This window comes from Eschscholzia californica, unplaced genomic scaffold (assembly GCF_041429995.1).
Source record: "Eschscholzia californica isolate CP2 unplaced genomic scaffold, dmEscCali1.0.p SCAF_6, whole genome shotgun sequence".
Classification (NCBI taxonomy): Eukaryota; Viridiplantae; Streptophyta; class Magnoliopsida; order Ranunculales; family Papaveraceae; genus Eschscholzia; species Eschscholzia californica.
In genome coordinates this window covers 15748006-15773301 of record NW_028238483.1, presented here as the reverse complement: position 1 = coordinate 15773301, position 25296 = coordinate 15748006, and the positions used below count along the sequence as shown (strand labels likewise).

The window sequence follows — 25296 nt, the reverse complement described above, 5'->3', positions numbered from 1 at the left end:
TCTTTACTTTATTGATACCACATTAATAACAGATTTTTTTACATCCGAGTAATGAAGACCATTCTTACGGATCGAACCCACGACCTCTTGGATTTCAATGTACTACAACATCTAACATAATAATCGGTGGAGAATTTGGAGATTTGATGAGTCTGCAGATTGAGGTTGTTAATAGAAATATTTCTTCTTTATGTCGTCTGTTAATTGAGTCATTTTGATTAATCAAACCTGACATTATAAAAGACTGGTTTGTTCAGATTCATTTGTTCCTCTCTCCATGATGTTGTCTTTTCTTCTTGGTGTTGTCTCTTCCTGATGCCAAAAGTCCGAAGTGATAACTCTTTGCAAGGTTTAACCTTCGAGAGGGTTGTGAATTTGAATAAAACTACTCGTCTTCAAAAGCAAGAGTACTTTTTTTTTTTTTTTTTTTTTTTTTTGGAATTCGACTACGATCTACGTATGTCGTTACATTTGGCATTGATACATCAAAGATGTGATACGCTCAATAACTGTCCACTCAAACTGAAACAAGACCGGGCCTACAGCCCAACATGACAATGGCCTAAAGCCCAACTACATTATTTACACCCTAATAATCCCAAATCAAAATAACCAAAGATTCCACCTTCTCTGGGATTCGAACCTGAGACCTCCAGGGATTTCTGGAGTTTATGTCAACACCTTGGAACCACTTGGGCTACCGACTGTTGACAAAAGCAAGAGTACTTTGTACACCCACGTTAAGTTAGGTAAAACAATGTCCCAGTACAATTTTCAAAATTTTGAAAATTGACCTGGCAATAGAAAGAAACAATGCTGACCTGTATCACTTCTAATGCCAGGCTGGCTATTTTCCCTCCATCCCCTCTCCTCCACCGCCTATATAAATTTCTCTCTTTCTTCAACGTTTGCTTTGCTGGATCACAATTCTCATCTTATTTAGCGACGCAGGCGAGAGACTCGAGAGAGAGAAAGAAGAGAGAGAAATAAAAACAGAGCCCTTTCTATCTCTCTTCTCTTTCTTTCCCTCCCTCTAGATATGAGTCTCTTCGGTTTAGGAAACAGGTATTATTTTAGTACCATTAATTTGTTTCTTTTGTGTGGATTTTTAGACTTTTTCTTGGATGATGATTATGATGCTTGATTTAGATCAATAATATTTGTGATATTGGGATTTGAATAATCTCCCTTTTTGTGATTACAAAATTGAACATTTTTTGAATTGTGAATGATGATTGGAGATTTGGAGTTATCATCTTTTGCGATATAGGGGGTTGTTTGTTTTTTTTTTTTCTCTCATTATCTATAATATGACTCATTAGAATCTGAATTGTTTTAATCAAATGGATGGAAAGTAAACCCAAAATTACCCAAGATTAGTCAGATATCACGAGTTAGACAAAAACAAACAGACTAAAATCTTACTCCTAGATATGTACATATGCGGTTAGACAAAAATAAATAGTCTGAAATCTTACTCTGAGATATGTATGTATATGTACGGCGAGACAACTTAAAAATCGTGTCGGAACTTCAATGGCCGTGAAGTATCTGAAAAATACCTTATGAAAAGTGGACAATCAATAAAATGTATCGATGCCACATTATTTTTTCTTCAAATTTATTCCGCGAAACAAAATTTTTTCGAGGAACGAAAACTTTATTGAGAAACCGAAAGGTAATAGTAGTTACACGGAGAAACAAAAACAGATCACAAACTACAAGCTATAGAAAACAAAAACCTGAAGTAGAAAGTTAAACTTCTCAAAAAGAAAGGTATCCCAATTATACATGTATATGAGAGTAAACCAAATACGTTAGTCTTTCTTTCCCAAAGTTACCATATACTCTCTTTCCCCTAGCGTACCGCTTACCAATTCCTCGTCCCCTTGTTGGGTGGGTTTGCGATCCAGTACTCCAATATTAGGGTACCGGAATTTTTAGTCTTAATGAACCCAAAGTCTTTGTAAAAAATTTATAATTTCTACAACCTCAGCAGTTAACTACAAGAATTTGATGAATTAACCAGTTAGATTTGAAATTTTATGGATACAATATCTGAGAGTAGGTGTATCTATTACAAATGCATCATAAAGAGTACATATTGTCTAGGAAAATAGTCAAAAACGTATTGCAACCAAAAATAGCAAACTGAAGAAGTACACCCCTAGCATACCCGATACTCACATGGTAGCGTACCGTGTACCGGTACCCGTACCCAGTACCGGAGGGATCCGTGTACCAGGTAACCTTGTTCTTTCCATTGCCCATTTCTTAGTGTGACGTTATTGTCCTTGATTTAGGTTCCACCTAGGCCCATTGGCCTGGTTCCTCATGGTACAAGGATATTCCTTCGCACGGGCATACCCTAGACCACCACTTACGTGCTTCTCCATCTGTCCAATTTAGGTGCCAAACCCACCCAGAAGGCCTAGCCGATATGTAAGACAAGGTATTACGTTATAATGGATAACCCGGGCCTGGAATGTCTTCCAATGTGGGACTAAGTCCCTTGCATATGAATCTTTCTCTTGATGTCATAGAATTACCATGTAAATCAGGTTGGAATGCTGTAAATGAGGTTTTATCGTAGTCTTCTCTAAATATGTAAAGTTGTTGGTCATTTTTTAAAGACATTATGCAGATTTGGGAACTTGAAATAGGGAAAGGCTAATTACCCAATTAACATACCAAATTTGAAGGGTCGAATGAAGTTTGCAATAACTCATTTGGTTTTGAATTCGACTTTTGATATGCTGGCCCATCATACAAGTCTTGAAATTGATCTGTTTGCCGAAATCTATTCAGATTTCAAACATGAACAAATGAAAGTAAAATGTTACTCATTTTAGTTAAGATACTGAATCTGAAGTGCCAGTGTAAACTTGACACTATTTATCGTTTTCAAAAGACTTAAAGTTAGTGTTTGGAACTTAAATATTAAAAGGGAAATGCTACTCGACACATTTGATATATCGAATAGGAAGTGGTGAATGTCGTAGCAGCATCTAACTTGGATGTCTTAAAAGAAAAGCATCTAACTTGGATTTGAATTTAATTGACGAGATTCGGCTATTAAGTCAGCGTGCAACTCGGTTCATTAACTGGGGATCAGCTACATTGCTTAATCAAAATTTATTGTGTATTTATCGATCAAAATTGCAATAAAAAAACTTACCTGAGTTGGTTTGTTCTATTTTTGTAATAGAAACAGAAGTTAATCTGAGGCTAAAGATTTGAGGTAACTATGTGCTTGAACAAATAACCAAAGCGTAAAGATGTTTGCTGATTGAACTACTCCATGGTTGGCCTCGTCCCGAGTACCCTAGTTGGATTAAATCAAGTTTGTATATGGGTTTTAGGCACATAATTGTAGGTAGAAACACGGATCGTATATGAAAACTTTATCCTTAAAAGGCTATTACCTCTTTCGATGTATTAGTCAATTACCTAATTTATGATTTTAAGATATCATCACACGAAATGGCTTCTTCCAAGGTCGTTTGGGTAATGAGAGAAGCCTCTTGAAAAATAAACCGAATTCTTATTTCTGAGTTCTGTAATCAAACTGTGCTTGACTTTTCCGTTGTTGCTATTAGAGCCGAAAATTGTGAAATTGTCTCAGTCATTTTCTTGATTCTCAGGTCATTGAGTTCAGAGACTTGAATTACATAAGTGAACTCCATTTTTGTGTTTTCTGAAGCATAAATTCTAGGATTTAGAAAACAACTTCCTCACCATTTTAGGTAGGCGCCAGAAAATAAGCCATTATGCTATTTGGTATACTTGGTTAATCATTTTTTTTCCTAGCTTGGAAATGACATATATTCTGGATTTCTATGAGATTTTAATATTTTTGTTATATGTGTAGGAATGCATCTTTCTTTCCTTTTTTTACTTTCTTGAAGCATTAATCACAATATTTTGATGTCGAGCAGGAATCAAAAGACGTTTCGGCCCAAAAAGAATGCTCCTTCGGGTAGCAAGGTTGGTCTTTTGCCTTTCAAGTCAAATGGTCTAGTCTATATATACTGTTCTAATAAACTGATGCACATTTTGTTGTTGCCCTAAATGATGCAGGGTGCCCAGCTTCAGAGGCACATAGATGCTACCTTGGGTAGTGGAAACTTGAGAGAAGCAGTAAAACTACCCCTAGGAGAGGATCCAAACGAATGGCTAGCAGTAAACGGTAGGGATCTGAACATTCGATTTGTCTCTAAATTGGATATATTCGTTGCGAACACATTGAATATTGATTCTAGATGTTGTTTCACGAGCATTTTGGTATTTTGTTTTTCTGATTTTTGTTACATATAAATGAAAGATGGCATTGAAAACTTAATTCCGGAGATTTACGGTTGTATGCTACTTGAACAGGGAATGCGATAACTAGGACATTGAATGTCCCATGAAATCTCATCTTTGAAATGTACTATACAATATACATGTCAGATTTATGACGGATTTTAATCGTCTTACTGAATTCACCCGTTTTTCGTTATTACTTTATAGAGTTATATGTGGACAAAGTGTGTGTATCTGCATAATTTCATTATTACCCGATTGATTACTTACCGGGTGCAGTTATGCACGTAAATCTAATGATTATTTGATTTATAACAATTGGTAATTGGAAATTATCTTCAGTAGTAATATAGATAGATTGAGTAGAGTTTGAGAGAGAAAATTTTGTGGTTCACAACTTCGGATTTTCAACGTGTTCTTTTTTCTTGGCAGCGGTAGATTTCTTCAATCAAGTGAACATTCTCTATGGCACTCTAACAGAGTTCTGCACCGGAGTTACCTGCCCAACAATGTCTGCCGGACCAAAGTATGAATCTCTTCCTACTCCGACATGTTTAATCTGGTTGATTGTACATTGAAATCATGTGCCATTAGGCTGTCTTTATTGCTATACCGAAGTGTGAGTATTAGACAATTTCATACAACCGTTCATTGGTCTTCGAACTAGCTCAATTAATCGTGATATTAATCAGACTACTAGGGGCACCCTCCCAAGCAGCCGATACTTATGTTTCCAGGATCAACGGAAACTGTTAATTTTCAGATTCGATTTTTGTTTGGATCTAAACATATTTAGGTTATGTTTTTTTTACCTTTACATATGTTTTTAGATTAATTATTCCATTTGCTTTTTTTGTTTAGTATTTTGAGTAGAAGAAACCCATTTGATATATATGTATATAATATTGGGATAGTCAAACCCTAGAAGGCATCCGAGTTTGAGTTAGTTAAATTAGTAATAAAGTTTGTTATCATCAACGAAAGCTCTGTATTAGCTTCAGCATCCCTATACATGAACTGAACACTACACAAGATTTAAGCACAAAACCTCACAGTATACTCACTTCATTGACTTCGGATATAAGTATTCGAGTACTTGACGGAGTGATTGAGAATCCAACATGGAAAAAGTATTATAAAAGAGTATATGGTTACATTCATGCAGATTTGAATGTGAAATATTTATATAGAACTCTTGAAATCCACAGGTACGAGTATAGATGGGCAGATGGAGTTCAAATAAAGAAACCAATAGAGGTTTCTGCACCAAAGTATGTGGAATATTTGATGGACTGGATTGAAGTTCAGCTAGACGACGAAGCTATATTTCCTCAAAGAATAGGTACAGTGAAAGTTCTGCATATTAATACAAGATGTTTTCGCCTGTAAGTTTAAGTTACTTCACTAACTTTCTTTTGTACTACAGGTGCACCATTTCCTCACAATTTCAGAGATGTCGTGAAGACAATATTCAAACGATTGTTCCGTGTTTACGCCCACATCTATCACTCCCATTTTCAAAAGATTGTAAGTCTAAAGGAAGAAGCTCACCTCAATACATGCTTCAAGCACTTCATTTTATTCACATGGGTAAGTTCTTGCTCTTTCTCTTTCACCATATATACACGTATACATATACACACACATACACGGTAGTGTTTCTTTTCTCTCTAAGTCAGATTTGAAATCCGTGTCAACAAAAAAAAAAAGTCAGATTTGAAATCTCACTTGTGGCTGAATTGACTCGAGCCAGATTTTAGATGTTCGTTTCTGTGTGACTTTTCTGTGTGATTTATTTGGGTAGATTTCATGTCCACTTAAGTCAGACAGTTCATATTCAAAAAAGTCAGATTCAAGAAATGAGAAAAAAAAAAGTTGCAACTTTGGATCATCCAAAATATTCTCCAGGGCATTATGAAATTGGTGGTAGGCGGTGGTTAGAAAAACGGTGTTGGTGGTGGTGGCGGTCAGGAGTTTTGGTGGTGGAGGTGAGGGTGATGATGAAGATTAGCGGACACACTCAAACCAATTGATTTTGGACTCAAAATAAAGTTGCTCCCTAATGCAATCTCGATTGAAAATCTTTATGCCTTGAAGAATATTTGGATGCCTGAAGCGGCAACAAGAAAAACAACACCTCTTAGGAATCACTCGGACTCATTGTGGGCAGTGCATAACTCTATCAAGTTGGACTTTTGCAGGAATTTCGATTGATCGAGAAGGGGGAACTTGCACCACTTCAGGACCTCATCGAACCCATTCTTCAATAGTAGGATGAACAATTTTTAGAACTATTTGTTGAGAAAATTAACCTTACAAGATTCGGGTTTTACTTCTTTGTTGATGTGCCTAAGGCATTATCAACTATGTGTGAGGATAGCTTTATACTTCCATTTGGTTGTTGATTTGGGATGCTCATTTAAGAAAGAGAAACAATTTTAGGGTTTTGATCAAATTATCCTGTTTGGGTTTGAGAATGATTATGTTTTTGGCTGGTTGTTGCTTCAAAGGAACTTTTTTATTTTCATTAAACATTTTAAGAAAACCAAATCTCTTCTTCCTCTTAACTCCTAACTTCTTTATTTTCATTAAAAGTTGGGGGATTTAGGCCTTTATATGGAAGTCCTCGGATATGGCCCCAACCTCTTACTAGAGGCTTTGCTTGCTTGCACCAAAGTTCTAACCAACAAAGTTCTTTTACCCACTACTAATAGTGGGCGTCGAAAGAACTTTCTAAGCAGGATAGGCCCAACTATTCGCCACAATGTATTCTTCATTGGTTGAAATACACTTTCGATGTATATTAAACTATGAAGTTAAGTACATGTTCACGAAGTTTGGGGGTAAATTGTAGGTTTTTTTGTTACATTTTCTATGAGAGGACTAAAGTTTGATTGAGGTAAAGTCATTCTTCAGAATTATTTGTTTTGTACTGGCTTGTGAATTTTAGTGAATGTTTTGAGTTATTTCCTTGGAGGTGATTAATAAGTGTCTGGTTGTCTCCTATAATACGACGGTGCACATTGAGTGTTTTTGCCCGTCCATCAAGCTACGATTGCCTTCGCTTCTTCTACTTCACTGTTTCTAGACTTTGTAATCTTGGTCGTGCCTTGATGAAAGAAGATTTCCGATCTTGGAAAATTAATCCTATGCCTATTGCTTCCAAACATTTCTCCAATTAAATCCCTCTTACATCTCAGTAATAACACTCTTAAAGAAACCATGGGCAACAAAGAATACATTCCATGGCAATGTCAAATTTCTTACGACAATGTAATATAGCGGTGCACAATCTAATTTTGTTTTAGATTGAACTCCAAGAGCCAATTAAGACATCTTAAGTCTTAATGGTCATATAAAGACCCTTAGGCCTTTCTAGAGGCCTGAAAGTCCATCCTTTCCTACCTCTATCTTATTTATTATTACTTTGAATAAATTTCAATGATAAATTACTACCATCGAAACTCGATTTCATGACCTTATGAGCTCAGTAGAGAGTGTCCAACCACGTGGACATGCACAATCTAGTTGTCTATATACACTTGCATGATAACTTCAATGCTTTAGAATTCTTTGAATGTAAAATTGAGTGCTTTTAACAAAAAAAAGTAGCAAACCCCACAGGATAACCAGCAGCCGATGCACAAAATTTAGAATACATCCTACTGCATCTTATCGCCATCACTGCTATATTGAGCGGGAATTGTTACTCTCAAGTTCAAACCAGTCTTAACAGAAAATACCTAAAACCAAGTCTCTCTCGTCGTTAGTATGGTTTCAATCTTCTCTTCACTGCCAATCACTACTTATTGTACACACTAGACTTCCTAAACAAAACCCTAAAATCCATCATTCCTGAACCTCAATTCTAAAGAAAATTCAAGAACCCTTCTCAATGACTTCATCAACTCCTCCTGATTCCGAAAACTTAGACAATGAAGGATGCGACAAGAACATGAATCTTGATCAAGTAAATGAGATTAGTTCTGGTTCTGATTCATCAAGTTCGATTCCGAGTGAAAGGGTTTTTGATTTACAGCAAGTAAATGAGAAATTTAAGAGTAAGATTGAGGTAATTGTTCTTGATTCTGATGAAAGCATGAATGAAAGCAACGGATCGAGTCACCAAGAGACAGGTGATAATAAAGAAGAAAAAGATGAAGAAAGATTGGGTGATAAAAGTGGTTCTTCGTCAACATTGGATTTAGAACTAAGAGTGGTGATTGATTTGGAAGCAGAGCCTCAAGAGGGTTCTGAAGTAGAAAAAGAGACTTCTATTGGTGATGGAATTGATCCGGATATTCTTGAAGCGGCTGCTGCTCTTCTTCTATTTGAGGAGAGGATGGACGACGAAAAGAAACAGGTGCAGAAGGAGGAAGAATCAAAGAGGATTGCTGTAACAGAAACAGTCAGGCAGAAGGCTTTGCAGAGACAATACTGGAGAGAACGGGATAAACATCGTATAAGAGAATCTGTTATTAGAATGTCTCGTTCCCAATCGAAAAATCAGCCAGTTGCCATTGCTCCTGTAGAAGTTGAAAACTTACCTTCTACTGCGTTGAAGATTATCGAAGATCGATCAACAGAACCTATTATTAAATGGACACCCACAGGAAACCCGGGTGAGAAACGCTTTAGGCCTATGGTTCCTTCATTGCAAGATTTGTGTATTAGCAATCTAGCTAAGAATGTCGAAGCAATTGTGTCACTAGCATATGTCCCAGACGTATTGAGGCACAAATTAACTAACATCTTGTGTGATTCTCGAACGATGAACTATCGTTTTATGGAACTCCTTGCTAGTGGATCTCCAACGGAGATACGTGTAAAGGATTGTTCGTGGCTTACAGAGGAGGACTTAAGCAAAATTTTGAAAGGGTGTGATAGTAGCAATTTAATGGTAATACTATGAACACTCTCCAAATTCATTTCAGTAGTTTAAAACTAGAATTGGTATCATGAACGTTCTCGTACTGAACAATGTGTACCTTAGAATTTTAGCGATCCCGCAAATACTGGGATGGGTTCTTTGCGTTCTATAATGCAAAGAAGTACCTACTTACCCCACTACGTCACCAAAATGTGAAATTTGAGGCCATTTTCAATTAGTTAGAAGGAGATTTTAAAATTGGAGAAGCTTATTTTTTGGTTTAATGGTTCAAGCTTCATAGTATTTAGTGAAATTCTTAAATTCTGCGAGGTCTGAAAGTTTTCATCTTTCATAATTAGGTGCTCCAACTCGATCTATGTGGACGATGTGTGTCTGATTATCTATTACAAGATACATTAGCTCAGTCACCATATAGATTTCTTGCGTTATCATCTATATCTTTGAGGGGTACTTGTCGGCTTACAGATATTGGTCTGAAGAAACTTGTTGCTGCAGCACCTTCACTATGTTCTATAAGTCTACGACAGTGCTCCCTACTAACCTCTATTGGTATAGACACATTGGCTGAATCTCTTGGGTCGATGGTTAGAGAATTGTATTTAGATGAGTGTCAAAACATCGATATGATGCTGATTCTCCCTGCTCTGAAAAAGTTGGAAAGGCTGGAGATTTTGTCATTGTCAGACAACCTAACTGTTTGTGATGATTTTGTCTGTGATCTTGTTAGTGTACGTGGGCCAACGTTGAAGGAGCTCTTTTTCGCTAATTGTGGGTATATTCACTTTGTTCCTTCAATTTCTCTTTCCTTGTTTTACAGAACTTATATTTATATGAAGTATCATTTTATCATCTTTTAACTATTGTGGTGTTTTTGTGGCAGGGGATTGACTAATGCTTCCCTAAAAGCCATTTCAGAAACAGGAAATTGGGCTGGAGACTCAATTTTTTGTTTTTTTTGGTCAAAAAGACAAGTTATCTTTTTTTCCTTCTAGGCACCATGAAAAGTTTGGAAATAGGCTTGAAGGACAATTCTAAAAATCCCTTAATTTTGTATACCTGAATTGACCTTTGTATAAAGGAAATTTTAGAAACACCCTCAGATTTTCCAAAAACCCTCACATTTTATATAATCTTACTTCTTAGTTACTTATTTTGTTAGGGTTTGATTTTGCGAAGCTTTGCAAACTAGTTTGCAAACTGATTTGCAAACTGGTTTGCACTACTTTGCAAATTGGTTTGCAATCTGGTTTGCCTTGCAGAGCTTTGCAAACTGATTTGCAAACTGATTTGCAAACTGGTTTGCAAACTGGTTTGCACTAGTTTGCAATCTGGTTTGCCTTGCAAACTAGTTTGCAAACTAGTTTGCAATAAGGTCAGTTTTGTCTTTTCCCTATATTAGATAATTTACAAAAATGCCACAGGGAGCTGAAGCCCATAAAAAATTGTCCAATCCTTTTTAACCAAAGGCCAAAGTTTTTAGGGAGTTTTGGCCAAATTTCCCTTTCAGAAAATTGTCCTGGATTACGTGCCATCGATCTTTGTAACTTGGACAAATTGACTGATGCTTCATTAGCTTACCTTGCAAATGGATGTCGCTCAATTCAAATCCTCAAACTTCAGAGAAACAATTTCAGGTTCGGAGCATCTTTTTTGTACACTCGATACGCCGTTTGCTTCAATACTGTGCTTGACCCGTTCTTTCTTTGTTCACGTTATTAAGTATTGTAAATGTGCCATTTTGTTATCGTTTCCGTGGTGATCTAACTCTTATCGATTTTCCTGAGTAACAGTGATGAGGCTGTTGCTGCATTCATTGAAGCCTCTGGAAAGCACCTCACAGAACTTTCATTAAATTATGTTAAGAAGGTACAGTGTCAACATGAATATTTTCTTTTTCTTTATAAGCTTTTGTGCTTTAATGGTGTGTGAATCATTTGTGTGATCAACGTTGAGTTTTGAGTGAACTAGGCTCTCCTAGGTCTGCAACTTCACTTTTTTACTGGCTGGCTCAGCCTGGTGAATGATTTAGGTTTATTGAGATCGTTACATGGACTTTCAGATGAATAGTAGTATAAACTAATGGCGTATCAATTATACTTGGTCTCCTCAGTTTAGGAGCTGGGGTGGTTGTACTATTATACCTACTTAAAAATGAGTAATGGGTGGATCTGTTACAGGTTGGAAACCAGACGGCCATGTCGCTAGCCAAATGTTGCTCAAATCAACTGGTGAGGTTGGATCTGTCTTGGTGCCGAAATTTGACAGACGCTGCATTAGGATTAATTGTTGATAGCTGCTCGTCACTGAAAATTCTCAAGCTGTTTGGATGCACGCAGGTGTGTTTTTCAACATTCACTAGTTGTTTACTTTTGTACGGAAAATACTTATGTCCTTCTTCGTTGATATCTCCTACCAGATTACAACTGTGTTTGTGGATGGTCACTCAAATTCTTTTGTTCGGCTTGTTGGATTGAACTTGAGTCCGATTCTGGAACGTATAAACATTCATGGAATTGAGGAATCTCAATTACACTAGTCGTCCTTGCTCTCTCTTCCATAGCCATACCGAACAAACAAATGAATTACTTTTGTTTTCTTCTTGATTATCCATTTATAACAAATGAATTACTTTTGTCTTTCTCATATAGTTAGATTTTACCGGGATGAGAGTTATACTTACTTAGACATAATGTAAAGTTAACAAGACAGTTGAGTTTATACTGAGATTTTGTATGATTTAGTTGATGATACTGAAATATAATGATACTTCTTTGCATGTCAATCTATCATCAGATTTTCGTTTTTCTAAGCTCTTGGATTTGGGTGAGTCTAGCAGAAAAATGTCTGTTCCTAACTTGTGAGAGTGAGATCATTTTTGTTGTGTCCAGTATAACAGAGTCTTCAACCATTGAGTTTCTAAAGCAATTCAGTTTGCGAGCCTCGTAAAAGAGTCTTGATGCTTAAGACAGAAGACTGGGACCGACTGAATAACCATTTTTTGAGCAGAAACAAAAACCATCACTTTGATCCCAGCAATTCAGTGTGTGTTTATGTGTGTGTGTGCGTGCGTGTGTCTTTAAGAGAGAGAGAGAGAGAGAGAGACCAACAAATGATGATAGCAAATTACATAGAGACATAACGCAAGATAAATATGAATTTCAGATTTTAATACTTACAAGATGGGTAAAGAACGTTCCATCTCGTAATGGTTGCGGAAGGCAAGTTCGGAGTGCATCGTGTGCCCTGCTTGGATCCCAAAATCATTTGGATATTGTCAAAGAGTAGATGAGAAGACCATAGAATTTATGAAACATCATATTCGATATCATGGTAGAACTCTCAACTTTCTTTTACCTGTGATGTTCTGATCGACGCAGATAGCAACGGATAATATGTTTGGGTAAGTGTGGCGAGGGTTGGTTAACAAGTGACTAAACTATCATTGCCAGAACATGATCGACAGCAAGGAACCGTTCTGCCGTAGCACATATATAGTGAAGACTGATGACCCACCTCATTCAATAGGATCTTTTGAACAATTAAGATACCAACCTAACCAGTTAAAAAATCCACCGGAGAAAACCATTTCTTTAGAGGAACTCGGATAATGATAATTCTTCAAAAGGAAAACAAAACTATATCAACTATAAAAAAGATTAACGAACATGACAAATATACATGCAGCTAAACCATGCCAAAGGCACAATTACCGATTTTTAGGTGATTTGAGATTTTTTTTCATTTTCAGCATGTTTTGTATATGCTCAGCTGTCGAAGTCGAAATTGGGTGCTAGTTGGTCCTCCTAGAGTAACAACTAGGACAGTGTAGTTAAGGGTTAGTCGAACTGCTCGGCCATATATGTGCATTTGCTGCATGTCCTAGAACAAATATATGCATATTGTGTTATATACTTGGAGCCATCCTGAGTTAAAAATTTAGATAGGCATACCCAATCGTGCAAAAACGAAATTAATATTCAACATTATTTGAGCTCGTGAGTATATCCACCATGTGGATAGAGATAAAACAACATATACCTACTATATGATGCTAATCAAATTATAGAATCTCGAGAAAGTCATGATATAGTTGTTGGACGGATCTTCCATATCTTAAATTTCCAAGTGCAGTTTCTTGATTAAATACTTTAAATTTCCAAGTGCATGTCATTAGAGTCCTCGCAAACTGAATTACATCATCATAGTTTTCTTGTTTTGGATCGTGGAGAGAAGCAAACAATTGATATCCATTCGTATCAGAAATGGGGTGAGTTAGCCTTTATTACAAGTTATTAAACTTCAAGAAGTTAACGCCTCCAACGAATGAACAACTCCCTTTCTAACAAGTAGGCGGAAAACCATTGGAACACCTTGACTTAACAAGTAAAGTAATTAAAACTCTCAATAGTGTTTCCAGTTCTGGCGAACCTTTAAGCAAAACGTATCTAATTGATGTTCTAAACCAATATAGCTGCGAGATATCCGAAAACCACCCAAGTCCTAAATTCACCCGGCTTCAGTAACAAGTCTTTCTGTATTGCTCAAATCTCGTACCAATTTCAGTAACGAACTAGCAGCAAATGTGTACCCATCAGTGACAATATATAGCAATCAAATAAGTAAAATGAACTTGGGCTCAGTTGGAACACCCTAAATAAGAGCTCGATTTGGCTGTAAGTATTCAATTAGAATACCATATGTAATAGTTTGGTGATGCAGAAAACCATTAACAAACAGACCAACAACTTGATCTGTCGGTGAGATTCCACAAGGATGAGGTTTCTCTGAGATGTTTTGTATATAGACCTCGTAAAAAAAGGGTGCACAACTTATGCTTGACTCTGCTCTGTTTAACAAGTCTATTAATTGACTAAAATGAAAGAAAAAGACCGTCAAGATCCACCAGACTAGCAATCCGTCTATTTTTTGCACAGAAACGAAATAGAAAAACCCTAATCATCGTCTTTATTGAGAACAATGTCTGATATAGAATAGAAAAATAGAAAAACTCTAAGCAAAAAGTATCTAGTAGATGTTCTAAAGCAATATAGCTGCGACTCTGCGAGATATCCAAAAACTCTACAAGTCCAAAATTCGCCCGGGTTCAGTATCAAGTCTTTCCATATAGCTCGAAACTCGTACCAGTTTCAGTAACAAACTCACAAAAAATTTGTACCCATCAGTGACAATAGCAATCAAATGAATAAAATAATCTTGGGTAAAGTTGGGTTCAGTTGGTAAGAGCTTGAGTGAGCTCTCGGTGAGATTTCCGTGAGGACGAGGTTTCTCTGTGAAGTTTTGTGTATGAACCTCATGAAGAAAGAGTGTAAAACTTATGGTTGATTTTGCTTCATTTAACAAGTCTATTAAAATGACTAAAAAGAAAGAGAAACCCATCAAGATCCATCATACTAGCAATTGGTCTATTTTCACATAGAAACGAAAATGGAAAAACCGTAATAGTCGTCTTCATTGTGAACAATGTCTTGGATAAGAAGGGAAAAGATCGAAATTCTTGAGAAGTTGGCGTACAATAAAAAACGAAGAACAAACAATATCTAACTCGAAAACATCCTAATGAAAGGTTAACAGATATACCTGTAATGGATTTTTTGTAAGAAGCAGACGCCTATAGCAGCGATATCAATCTAGGTCACGATATCTATCAGTTCTCTGAAAATGTTGAAAATGTAAAATAACCTGTCAATCTATCAACCAAGCGGAAACCTAAATAAGACTATCAGTTAGGAGGCATTGATTGTAAGTAAGCTCAATGGCATGAAGTCCGATATTTCGAATCGACATGGAGTGGTACTAACAAATCAAATTGTAAGCTGCAGTGAATGAATGAATGAATGAGATTGAACAACAAACGAGAGATTTTTTATTAAAATTGCTGCAACGAATTACACTATATTAACAAACTCAAAAAAAAAACACCATAGGTCTATCCTCTTCAAAGAAGAATGAACAAGGTTGGTCAATATCCTTTCATCAAATATCACAGAATAATGAACAACGTTATTCAATCTCCTTCCTGAAATAGTCTCTGAATATTACTGAACAATGAAATTTTTTGGTGAATCTGTCATTCACGAAGTTATCATTTAAAAATCACGAAGTATTGAAGCCAGTTGTTGCCCTTCTTCATCTGCGTCAAAAATGTTACCAATATCGGATAAATCATCTTCCAGTGACCAATGAAAATCATCTTCTTTCTGTAAGAAGGACAAATCATCTTTCTCTTTTGTAAACTGAAAATCATCTTCATTTGCTAAGAAGGAAAAATCTTCTTCATTTGCTAAGAAGGAAAAATCTTCTTCTGTTAAGAACGGCGGATGGTCTTCTTCTTCCATTTCGGTAACAGTAAAAGTAGTAGCAGTTGAGGCAGACGGAGTGGCAGGAATATCAAAACTAGAAGCAGCAATGGCAGTAGAACATTTGATCGCTTCGGCTGCCATATATGAAGAAGATGATAATGAAGTAACAGCAGCAACAGTAGGAGTATCAGAACATGAAAAATCATCTTTCTCTTTTGTAAACTGAAAATCATCTTCATTTGCTAAGAATGCAAGATCTTCTTCTGTTAAGAACAGCGAATGGTCTTCTTCTTCCATTTCAGTAACAGTGAAAGTAGTAGCAGTTGAGGCAGACGATGCTGCAGGATTATCAAAACTAGTAACAGCAGTGGCAGTAGAACTAATGGCTTCGGCTGCCATATATGAAGAAGATGATATTGAAGTAACAGCAGCAACAGTAGGAGTATCAGAACATGAACTAGCTCCGGCTGTCATAAACGAAGATGACGAGGTGAGTTCTTCAATCCTTTTCCTGACATTCTGCTTCAAACCCATCAATACATTTCTCAAGTTCGATAATTTCTCATAATCGAGTTTGTCTGTATCAATTTGATCCCACCAAAACCCACCATCATCACTGACCTTCCTCCTTTTATGAGCATGTTCGATTCTCTCCTCTTTCTCTTCTTCTTCTACTTGAACTCCATCCATGTACCGATTAATAACAGAATCGACAGAGGAATGACCGAATGTAAACACGTTACCAGCCTGGGAGAATGCAATCACGGCAATTTCCGAATTACATTCCACACATGTGTCTGCTGCTTTCTTAAACAGACCTTGACGCCTTTTTGTAAATGTGATTTTCCTCTTGGTCTCATCCTGTATTTTTTCTATGTTTATCTTCTTCTTCCCCATCTTTTATTTTTCAGGATTAATTTTTCACTCTACACCAAAATATAATCAAGAAATACAGATTTCTTAATAAGGTTTGATATTTCTAACAATATTTCATCTATAGATATGAAAATCTCTACAATTGAACTAAACCCCTTTATGAAAATTTCTTAATTTTTCAGATGAAACCCTAAAAATTACAATCAAACGTTAAAACCCTGAAACCCTAAAACAAAGATTAGAAATGGAAACAAGAAAGAAGACAGATTGGGGAAATAGGGTTTTCGAGAAGTTCGTGAGAAGGAAAAAAGAACCTTTATTTGACTAATTTCAAAGTGAGAGAAATGGCAATACCTGTGTTTAGATGAGAAATTTCTAGTAATGAAACAGAGGGAAAGCAGAAACTTTTTCTTGATTGATCCTCAATAAATGGATCAGTTGATTCAAGAATTCCAGATAAGAGGAATTAGTAAAACCCTAAACCAATCTATTCAAGAAAGAATAACAAAGAAAGATTGATACACGTAAAGGGTTTCCAGATGTTCTTGAATAGTTTTTGATGTAATTAGTTTCAGAGGGAGAGAGAGAAGCGAGTAGAAAGAAAAAGCCCTAGAATAGAAATTAGAAAGTGGGATTTCAGGTATGAGTGGGAAAAAATGGAGGAGGGAAAGAAGAAACTTGTTCTTGATTAATCTTCAATAAATGGATGAGTTGATTCAAGAATTCCAGATAAGAGGAATCACTCAAACCCTAAATCAATCGAATCGATTCAAGAAAGAAAAACAAAGAAAGATTGATTGATACAGGTAAAGGGTTTTGTGGTAGATGTTCTTGAATAGGTTTTGATGCGCTATTTTCAGACGGAGGGAGAGAGAGAGAGTAGTGAGCAGAAAGAAAAAGCCCTAGAAATTAGGAAGTGGGATTTCAGGTATGAGTAGGAAAAGGAAAGATCTGAATATATAGTTATGAAAGAAAGCGTGGTAACTTATCGCACCGTTGGATCGACTAAATATCCACCGTCCATTCAAATTGAAATTGTAAGTGACCGTTCGAAACATGGCGGGAAAATCTTCTTATAGAATCCGGAATAGAATGGCTAGTCGGCTTATATGAATACTCATGGTTTATTTTGTTTTTCCTACAGATTTTAATGGATTACATATTACAATTTTTATCAATTCGTTTATAAATGAAAACACCGCTTAAACTGTGTTTAGATCAGTTTAATAAAAAAGCAAATATTATGAGGGTAAAATTATTGGTGGCTCTACAATCAGTCGAATTATGTTTTCTTGGCAAAATTTTTGAAATTTTGATGATGTCGAAAAGTGATTTCTAATTATCAACAAGAAAATAACCTTACTTGATTGATTTCTTCTTGTTGTTGTTGTATGAGAGAACCAGAGAAGAACTAGGGTTTTACATTACGAAGAGTAAAGAAGAATTAGGGATTACAAAGTCTTATATGGTCAATCTCAGTCAATGGTCAAGATGGAGTCAACGAATGCAGCCCATTGCAGCCCAGCTCGGTCAAGTCTCAGTTGTGATAAGAGCACTCCCCAACTGTTCAAGAAAAGTTAGTTTAAGTTAGTTAAACAAACTAACTTTTCTGTTTTCTGTTTTAGTAACAAACTCTTGTTTACTTTCTTTTCTCTCTATCTCTATAAATACAAAGTTGTAAGACAATAAAAATATAATTGGAAATAAAATTCTAAGAGTTCATTGAAAACTTACATGGTATCAGGTTCAGCTAGATCCATCAAACTAGGGTTTTCATTGTGAACTCAACAGCCAATTGATCATTCTCGCAAAATCACCATCAAAATCAAGAGAAAGGTAGTAAATATTCAGAAAATTTCAATCATTTCAAGATGAAGATTCTAAAATTCATATACAAATCAATATATTTCAGAAGACACTTGTTCTTATCAAAGTTATTGATCAAAATTGAAGAAAACTAGTATAAAGATCTAGTTACTTACTGTTTTTTCGTGCAAAGTCTACAACTTTCTTCATATTTCTCCATGGCAGCAGCAAATCAATGTAATTTCCCACCTATTTCTGCTGTTACTAACTTCATAACTGAGAAGTTAGATGATTCTAATTATCTAATGTGGAAAGACCAAGTTGAGACCTTGCTTGGTACCTATGATCTTCTAGGGTTTGTGACTGGTTTGACTGAGGAAGTAGGGAGAGTTTTGGAGAAGTAGGGAGAGTTTTGTGACTGGTTTGACTGATGATTCTAACCATCACAACTTAGGATCATTAATGGGGTTGAACAAATTAACCCTGATTTCTTACTTTGGAGAAGTAGGGAGAGTTTTGTAAGGTCCTATCTTAAGAGTATTCTCTCTAAATTAGTCTATTATGATACATATGGATTGAATTCTGCCAAAGAAATGTGGGATTGATAAATCTTACTCATAATGAGGGACTTGAGTCCAAAAAGGACCAATTAAGAAGGAAATTACAATCCATTAGGAAAGGTTCTGCTTCCATTACTGCATATCTAAGAGAATTGAAAATGTTAGCAGATTCTCTCATTTCTGTTCATGATAGGATAAGTGAATCTGAGTTAGTTCGTATTGCTATTCAAGGCTTAAGTTCTGATTATGATCAGTTTACAATTGCATTAAGAGCAAATAATGAACATCTCACTTTAGCACAACTCAAATCAAGACTCACTATGCATGAACAATGGCTATTATCAAAGGAACAGGATCAAAAAGTATATTATGTTAGAAGGACAAATCATTCAAACAAACCTTCTCCCACGTACTATAGGAATCCCTCTTACAATAGAAGAGATGGGTCATCCTCTATTCCTAAGTCTTCTAGTAATACTGATGTCAAACACAAGAACCAAAAGGCAGAGGATTTTGACTTCTCTACTGTTCCATGTGGCATATGTAAAAGATGGGGTCACTCAGCTGGAGTGTGTTTTTTTAGGTATACACCAAATAAGACTCAATCTGGGTATCATACAGAGTCTCAATCTCAGCCAGAAGGTTGTATATCTGATGTTAAGACTGAATCTGTTGAACCACAATCCTATTTTTATGAGGATGAAGCACTACCAGAATGTAACAATGGTGTGACTTATGATTATATTTATGAAGATTGTCCTGATGATATTTTCCATGAATGCCATACAGCCATTGTTGAAGATTGCATTGATAATGATATTTTTCATGATTGTCTAACAAATGCTTTCTATACTTATAATGATGAGAAATGTTATGTTGCTGAAAATAACATAAGTATAGAATCAAAAGACACTTCCTGGCTAGCAGACACAGGGGCAAGTAGTCATATGACTCATACCTCAGGAAATTTTTTATCTACTCTACCATATCAAGGTACTAAAGCAGTGATGGTGGGTAGTGGAAATTTTATACCCATCACTAGTACTGGATCATCAACACTATGCACTTCTACTCATGATTTCAATCTCAACAAAGTACTTTGTGTTCCTAAATTGAAGAGAAATTGCTTTCTATTTCTAAATTCAGTAAGGACAACTCATGTTCAGTTGAATTTATGCCATGGGGATATCAAATTAAAGATATAAGCTCTAAGAAAGTATTAGCTGCAGGGCCAATGCAAAATAATCTGTATCCTATTGAAGTTCATACCAATTCTCTTAAGAACAGATCAATTGAAGTACATGCAGCTCAAACAGTAAGTTCTTATGATATCTGGCATACTAGACTTGGACATTCTCATCATGGGGTTATTAAGCATTTACATGCTGAAAATAAGATAGCAGTATCTGAAGGATTTATCCGTTCGGTCTGAAGGAGATGTCCTTCCGAAGGAGTGTCCTTCGACCAAGGTGGCAATGCGATCAATTTGTCAGTTAGGATAACGATGACCACACGTAAAGATCATCCAGTCCGGTCCAATTAGGGGTCGTAATGCTTTGCTAGAAGCCAACTACGATCGGCGGATCAAGGAGTTGATTCGCGGCTAACATAGACCGGATCCTACAACGGGTTACACATAAGAGTGGTAGCTTGATCGGAGAGAATTGACTAGACGGGAACTGGCTAAAGTTGGATGGGATTCGACTAGAAAGGCCGAAAGGTCCGAATGGAGATTCGGGACAAGATAGAAGGAAGGCTCTTTGGGCCGGCCATGAGATGGCCGACCAGAGTAAGTGGGCCGGCCACATAAGGCCCATGGTGGGCTGCCCTGGCCGGCCACACTTAAGGGGATTATCAAAATACCCCAAAAAGGGTATTTTGGTAATTATCTTTTCTGTGACCCAGAAAATAGAAAACCTAATCTGAATGAGATTCTAATTAGGGTTTGTCTATATATTGGGTCAGTTGAGAACAGAAAAGGTGTGGATTTTTCTCTAAGGAAAAATATACAGCTCTCTCTCTCTCTGAATATACAGCGATTGGAGAGAGAGAGAAATATAGAGAAAAAGCTCCCGTTCTATCAATCTAGTCAAGAAGAAGAGTTCTTCTCAACCTTCTAGTAAGTCCTAGCAGTCTGAAAGGAAGGGAGATCAAGTCTATTCACTCGGTGTCTCAAGTAGAGGAGCTACAGTTGGAGCTCTCGATCTTTGCATGCGATTGGAATGGTTCGAGGGAAAAACGCGTTAAGGTATTTATCCCTCTCTAGTTCATTGATTAGTTTATGCATAACGATCCTGGGCAATCTAGTGTTAAACATGAGATGTTTGAGATTCCGCTTACAACACTAGTTAGTGTATAGGATACACAAAACCCTACAGTGGCATCACGAGCCGGTTGCATGAAACTATCTCTGACTAGTCGAATTAGATTCGAGCTTGATTGATTAGATGATTATATGTTTAAATAGGGATTTAGACATGAAATTGATTAGTTTAAATTAGATTTAGACTTAATCGGATAGAAAATTGAAAGAGTTTCAATGGGAGGACTTTAAAATTTGGTGTTTTTGAAAAGAGTTTTCAAAATAAAATTTTAAAGATGATGGTTTTTTGAAAAAAGTTTTCAAATTGCTGAGTTTTGGATGAAGATTCATCAAAACAGCAGCAAAAAGTTGGAATATTTCGAAAATTGGAAGGAGACAAGGAGCTGTCCAGGAGCCGGACTGACCAGGACGCGTCCCAGGACTCGTCTGGCCAGTTGCGGACACTCAGGACGCGTCCCAGTCCTTCCCGGACTGGGAATCCGAGAGCGTCTCGGATAAGGACGCGTCCGAGTTTTTCTCGGACAGGAAGACGCGTCCGAGAGCGTCTCGGACTAGGAGTCCGAGAGCGTCTCGGACAGGGATCCCGGGAGATCCGCGTCTGGCACTTGAGGCCGCGTCTTCCAGACGCGACCACAGAGAAGTACGGACGCGTCTCGGATTGAGAATCCGGACGCGACCGGGACTGTTCCTTCCAGAACGCGTCTGGGACGCGTCTGGTGAGACCAAAAGCTGTCTCGGACTGGGAGTCCGAGAAGCATGGGCTTGGGCAGAGCGTCTAGGACGCGTCTGTTGGGTTGGGAAGCGTCTGGCCTAGGGCCAGGACGCGTCCACCCGAGGGACTTGGCACGGTCTGGAACGTGCCAATCTGGGTCCGACCTTGGTTCGGACCTTGACCGTGACTTGACTGGGTCTAGTCAAAGGGTTCCTTGACCAAGTTTGACTTAAGTCTTTGGAGTTAGACTCGGGTTTTTTGGGCCTTGACTTAAGTGGGAGGTTTCTATTTTCTTCTTCCGACTTTGACCATATTTTTTCCGAAAGTGACCCGGGCCAACCAAAGCCTGAATCGGAGTTTTTCCAAAACGATTTCAAAATCTTTTAGGATAAAACCAAACGAGCCATTAGTTGGACTTAAGGCACGTTAGACATAGAGGTGTCGGTAGTATCTCCCGAAAAGCTATCTAGAACATAACAAACCTAGATTCGACCTAAGGAAGCGAATCTCATACATACTTGGGTGTTTTATGAATGTCATATTATTATGTATGTATAGATGTGAATGCGGGTTCTAGTATGGCCATAGAATTGTTCTATCTTGTTTTTAAGCACGGATGGGTGCCCGATGTAATTAATTTAATTTCAAGTTTTATACGATCTGCGAATCGTTGAGTCTTGTAATTAGAGTTAAGGGTACAATTGAGTCCATTGAAGAGCCAAAGGATGAGATCGTGGTTCGAATGGGAGAATTCAATGGATGTTCGAGGATGGAGATCCAGGCAAACGGAGGCTAAACAAGCAAAGAACCTAAGAAGATTAGATCTTTTAGGTTAGGGGCCATACTAGGATCATGTCTGCTTGATTTATTTTCTCGCGCGCATTTACTTATTTACGTTTTGTGTGGTGTATGATTATGTTAGAGTTCACAGTAATGCATGCAAACAAAAACATAAGAATCCCCAAAAGGAATTTTGAGTAATGCCTACCTAGATTAAGACACCTGTTGCGCCCTTGTTCATCGATGGTGGGTCATGCCAAAGCAGGGTGCCATCTTTTACCTCGGGACAATACGGGTAGACCTATGAAGAGGTCTACAAGTCTAAAATGGTTATTCTCAACGAGTCAGCAAAAGGGTTTTGGATTTCGAGGCAAAAGGATGAATTGAACACATAAGTGTTATTCATCAACCAAGAGTCATATGAGATATGATCAGTAAGAAGTTACTCACCCAGGAGGGTGAAGTTAAGGGCAGTGCCAAAGTACGCTTAACTTCACAGGAATGGGATCTTGGAATCATATTATTCAAAAGGGGACGGTTTTCACTGAATAATATGGCAAAAAGTGTTTTTGCAATGATAATAAGTTTTAGGATTTTGTTTTATTTTCTTTTAAAAGTAGAGAATATATGACTGTTAGAAAATAGTTTTCCAACCTTCGTTCATTCCTTTAGAAGGAATTAAACGAAAATTATTTTCATGATTGGAAAGGAATCCGAGAAGCGTTCTCGAATTCGATATAAAGAAAACGTCCGAGAATATATATCATTCCTAATGTTCATTGTTTCTTCGGACGACTGAGGATATGATTATCCAAAGTCTTTTGTGAACATCCATAAAATTATTCTCTAACGTAGGGATTAATGATATGGATACGTGCACAACCATTCGACAACTAAAGGAAGAGTTCCACTAGAAGTCGTGAATGGAGAGGATGGTGCCTCTAAGAAAGTCATCTTGATAAGAACATTGAGGAAAAGTGAATCTAAGAAACGTTCTTAAGATTCAGTTACCAAAAGAATATAAGAAGAGTTCTTATGATTCAAAAGGTTAAAGGGTCGACGTAAAAGTTTGGCTAGGCCATTCAAGGAAACTAACCTGAGTACCTGGAAGAGAAAAGAAAAGGAATTATGAATTCCGATTCTTGTATCTTTGTTGACTAAGTTAATCTAGCAAGTTTTGTAGATTTCCTTCGTGGAAATAACATACTTGACTAAAAGAAGTGAGGATCCAAGAGGGAGCAGAAGCAAGAGTTGCTAAGGATGCTGAAAGGGATCAAAGTCTTCTTTTAGACACTAATCTAGGTAGAACTTAATAAGAGTTATTATGTTCTTCTAGAAACATCAGATGTTTTAAAATAGTGCTAAATTAACGAAAGGTTCTTAGAGAACCAAGAACATTAACAATGATACGATAGGCTATAATCAAAGGATTCGGAGAGGTCAACTCATGTGTTGTCATTGGTCAAATTGACATAAAACACATGAAGAAGATCCAATGGTATGGATTTCTAAGTCTAATGATTTTGAATCATACGACACATGTGAATTTTGTTCAACGTGGCCATTTGACAAAGTCACCTTTTAGAAAGGGAGAAAGGACTAGTAAACTAATAGTTTTTGTACATACAGATGTACGTAAAACTATTGGTACACTAACTAGAGTCAACCTGAATCCACTTGACGAAAATATAAGTCATTCGATTGGATCGAGATGATGAATATTTGAATCAGAAATTTGATGACCATCAAAAGAAGTTGAGAAATAGCTTCTCACCTTGCTCCACAAACACATCATATGGATGATGAGTCTAGTGGGAGTAATCGAACATGTGAGACATGAGTCGATCAATGATGAGTTAAAGCCAATCTTCCGAACACTTTCTGGGATATATTCTCAAAACGGTCGTTCATCCTAGCTAACCATATTCCGTCAAAAGCTGAAAAGACACCATAAGAGTATGGGTTTGGAAGGGTTCCAAAAGTGGTCTTTTCTGAAGGTCTATAGATATGAAACGTAAATGGTTTCCGAGAATAAAGTTTGCATATCAAGAAAGAATATTTATTTATGGGATAAATAAATATTGGGGATTCTTCCACAAGCAATCAGAGAACAAGGTGGTTGTTGCTCGTGGTGGTGTCTTCCTTGAAATTAGAGTTATTTCAAGAAGACAAGTGGGAGAAATATTAGATATCGAAGAAATTCGATCTGAGCAACAAACTGACACCGTTGTACCGATGTCAGAAGCCGCGATTCCTAACTATTCTGAGCCGATAGAAAAGGAAAGAGAGGAAGAGATGGTAGATCTCGGAGATCCTCCCGCGCAGAGCGAATGTGATTCGCAGGAGAACTCTCAAGGAGTTGAGAGCGTCTCAAAGTTGTTCAAACCCCTTATAGACCTTGAAAGCTCATACATCTGTCTCAGAGGATGGGGATCCGGCTGAAGAAGAAAATGAGCTAGCTGTGACGGAATCGCTCCGAAACATGGCTTGGAGCCATATGATCAGAATGGTATCCATGTCTGAAATCAAGTTTGGAACTTGGTCTATTTTGCTTAAAGGAAGGGTTCCTGTTAAGATCAAATAGGTTTTTCAAAGTGAAAAACAGACAAGGAGGGAAACATTGGTGTTTCCCAGAGCATGACCATAATGATCTATTACTAGCAAAGGAATGTGTACATGACTCATTCAGGAGGAAGATTAACTCTTCTAAAGCTAGTGAGAAT

At 37.0% G+C, this 25296-nt stretch overlaps 3 protein-coding genes across 5 annotated transcripts; 2 read left to right on the top strand and 1 right to left on the bottom strand.

Moving 5' to 3' along the window:
* The first annotated feature begins 910 nt into the window (after positions 1–910).
* LOC147531983 (MOB kinase activator-like 1A) lies at positions 911–6760 on the top strand. Its single transcript, XM_086648657.1, has 7 exons — positions 911–1065; positions 3939–3987; positions 4081–4189; positions 4738–4831; positions 5514–5647; positions 5732–5895; positions 6507–6760. Exons 1-7 carry the CDS (start codon positions 1040–1042, stop codon positions 6573–6575), a joined length of 645 nt encoding a protein of 214 aa, XP_086504783.1. The 5' UTR covers positions 911–1039; the 3' UTR covers positions 6576–6760.
* Positions 6761–8400: 1640 nt separating this feature from the next.
* LOC147531982 (DNA repair protein rhp7-like) lies at positions 8401–11741 on the top strand. Its single transcript, XM_086649440.1, has 7 exons — positions 8401–9205; positions 9535–9968; positions 10077–10105; positions 10698–10830; positions 10987–11062; positions 11374–11532; positions 11613–11741. Exons 1-7 carry the CDS (start codon positions 8405–8407, stop codon positions 11730–11732), a joined length of 1752 nt encoding a protein of 583 aa, XP_086505566.1. The 5' UTR covers positions 8401–8404; the 3' UTR covers positions 11733–11741.
* A 3316-nt stretch (positions 11742–15057) lies between these two features.
* Positions 15058–17351, bottom strand: LOC147531981 (uncharacterized). 3 transcript variants are annotated; one of them, XM_086648656.1, is made up of 3 exons: positions 16747–17324; positions 15293–16442; positions 15173–15255 (listed from the first exon to the last, which is right to left on the bottom strand). In XM_086648656.1, the coding sequence occupies exon 2, from the start codon at positions 16411–16413 to the stop codon at positions 15304–15306; it is 1110 nt and encodes a 369-aa protein (XP_086504782.1). In that variant the 5' UTR covers positions 16414–16442; positions 16747–17324; the 3' UTR covers positions 15173–15255; positions 15293–15303. The 3 variants fall into 3 exon arrangements, with proteins under 3 accessions (XP_086504781.1, XP_086504780.1, XP_086504782.1); XM_086648655.1 differs by having other exon boundaries at positions 15058–15255; positions 15293–17351; XM_086648654.1 differs by having other exon boundaries at positions 15058–16442; positions 16747–17351.
* Positions 17352–25296: the final 7945 nt, after the last annotated feature.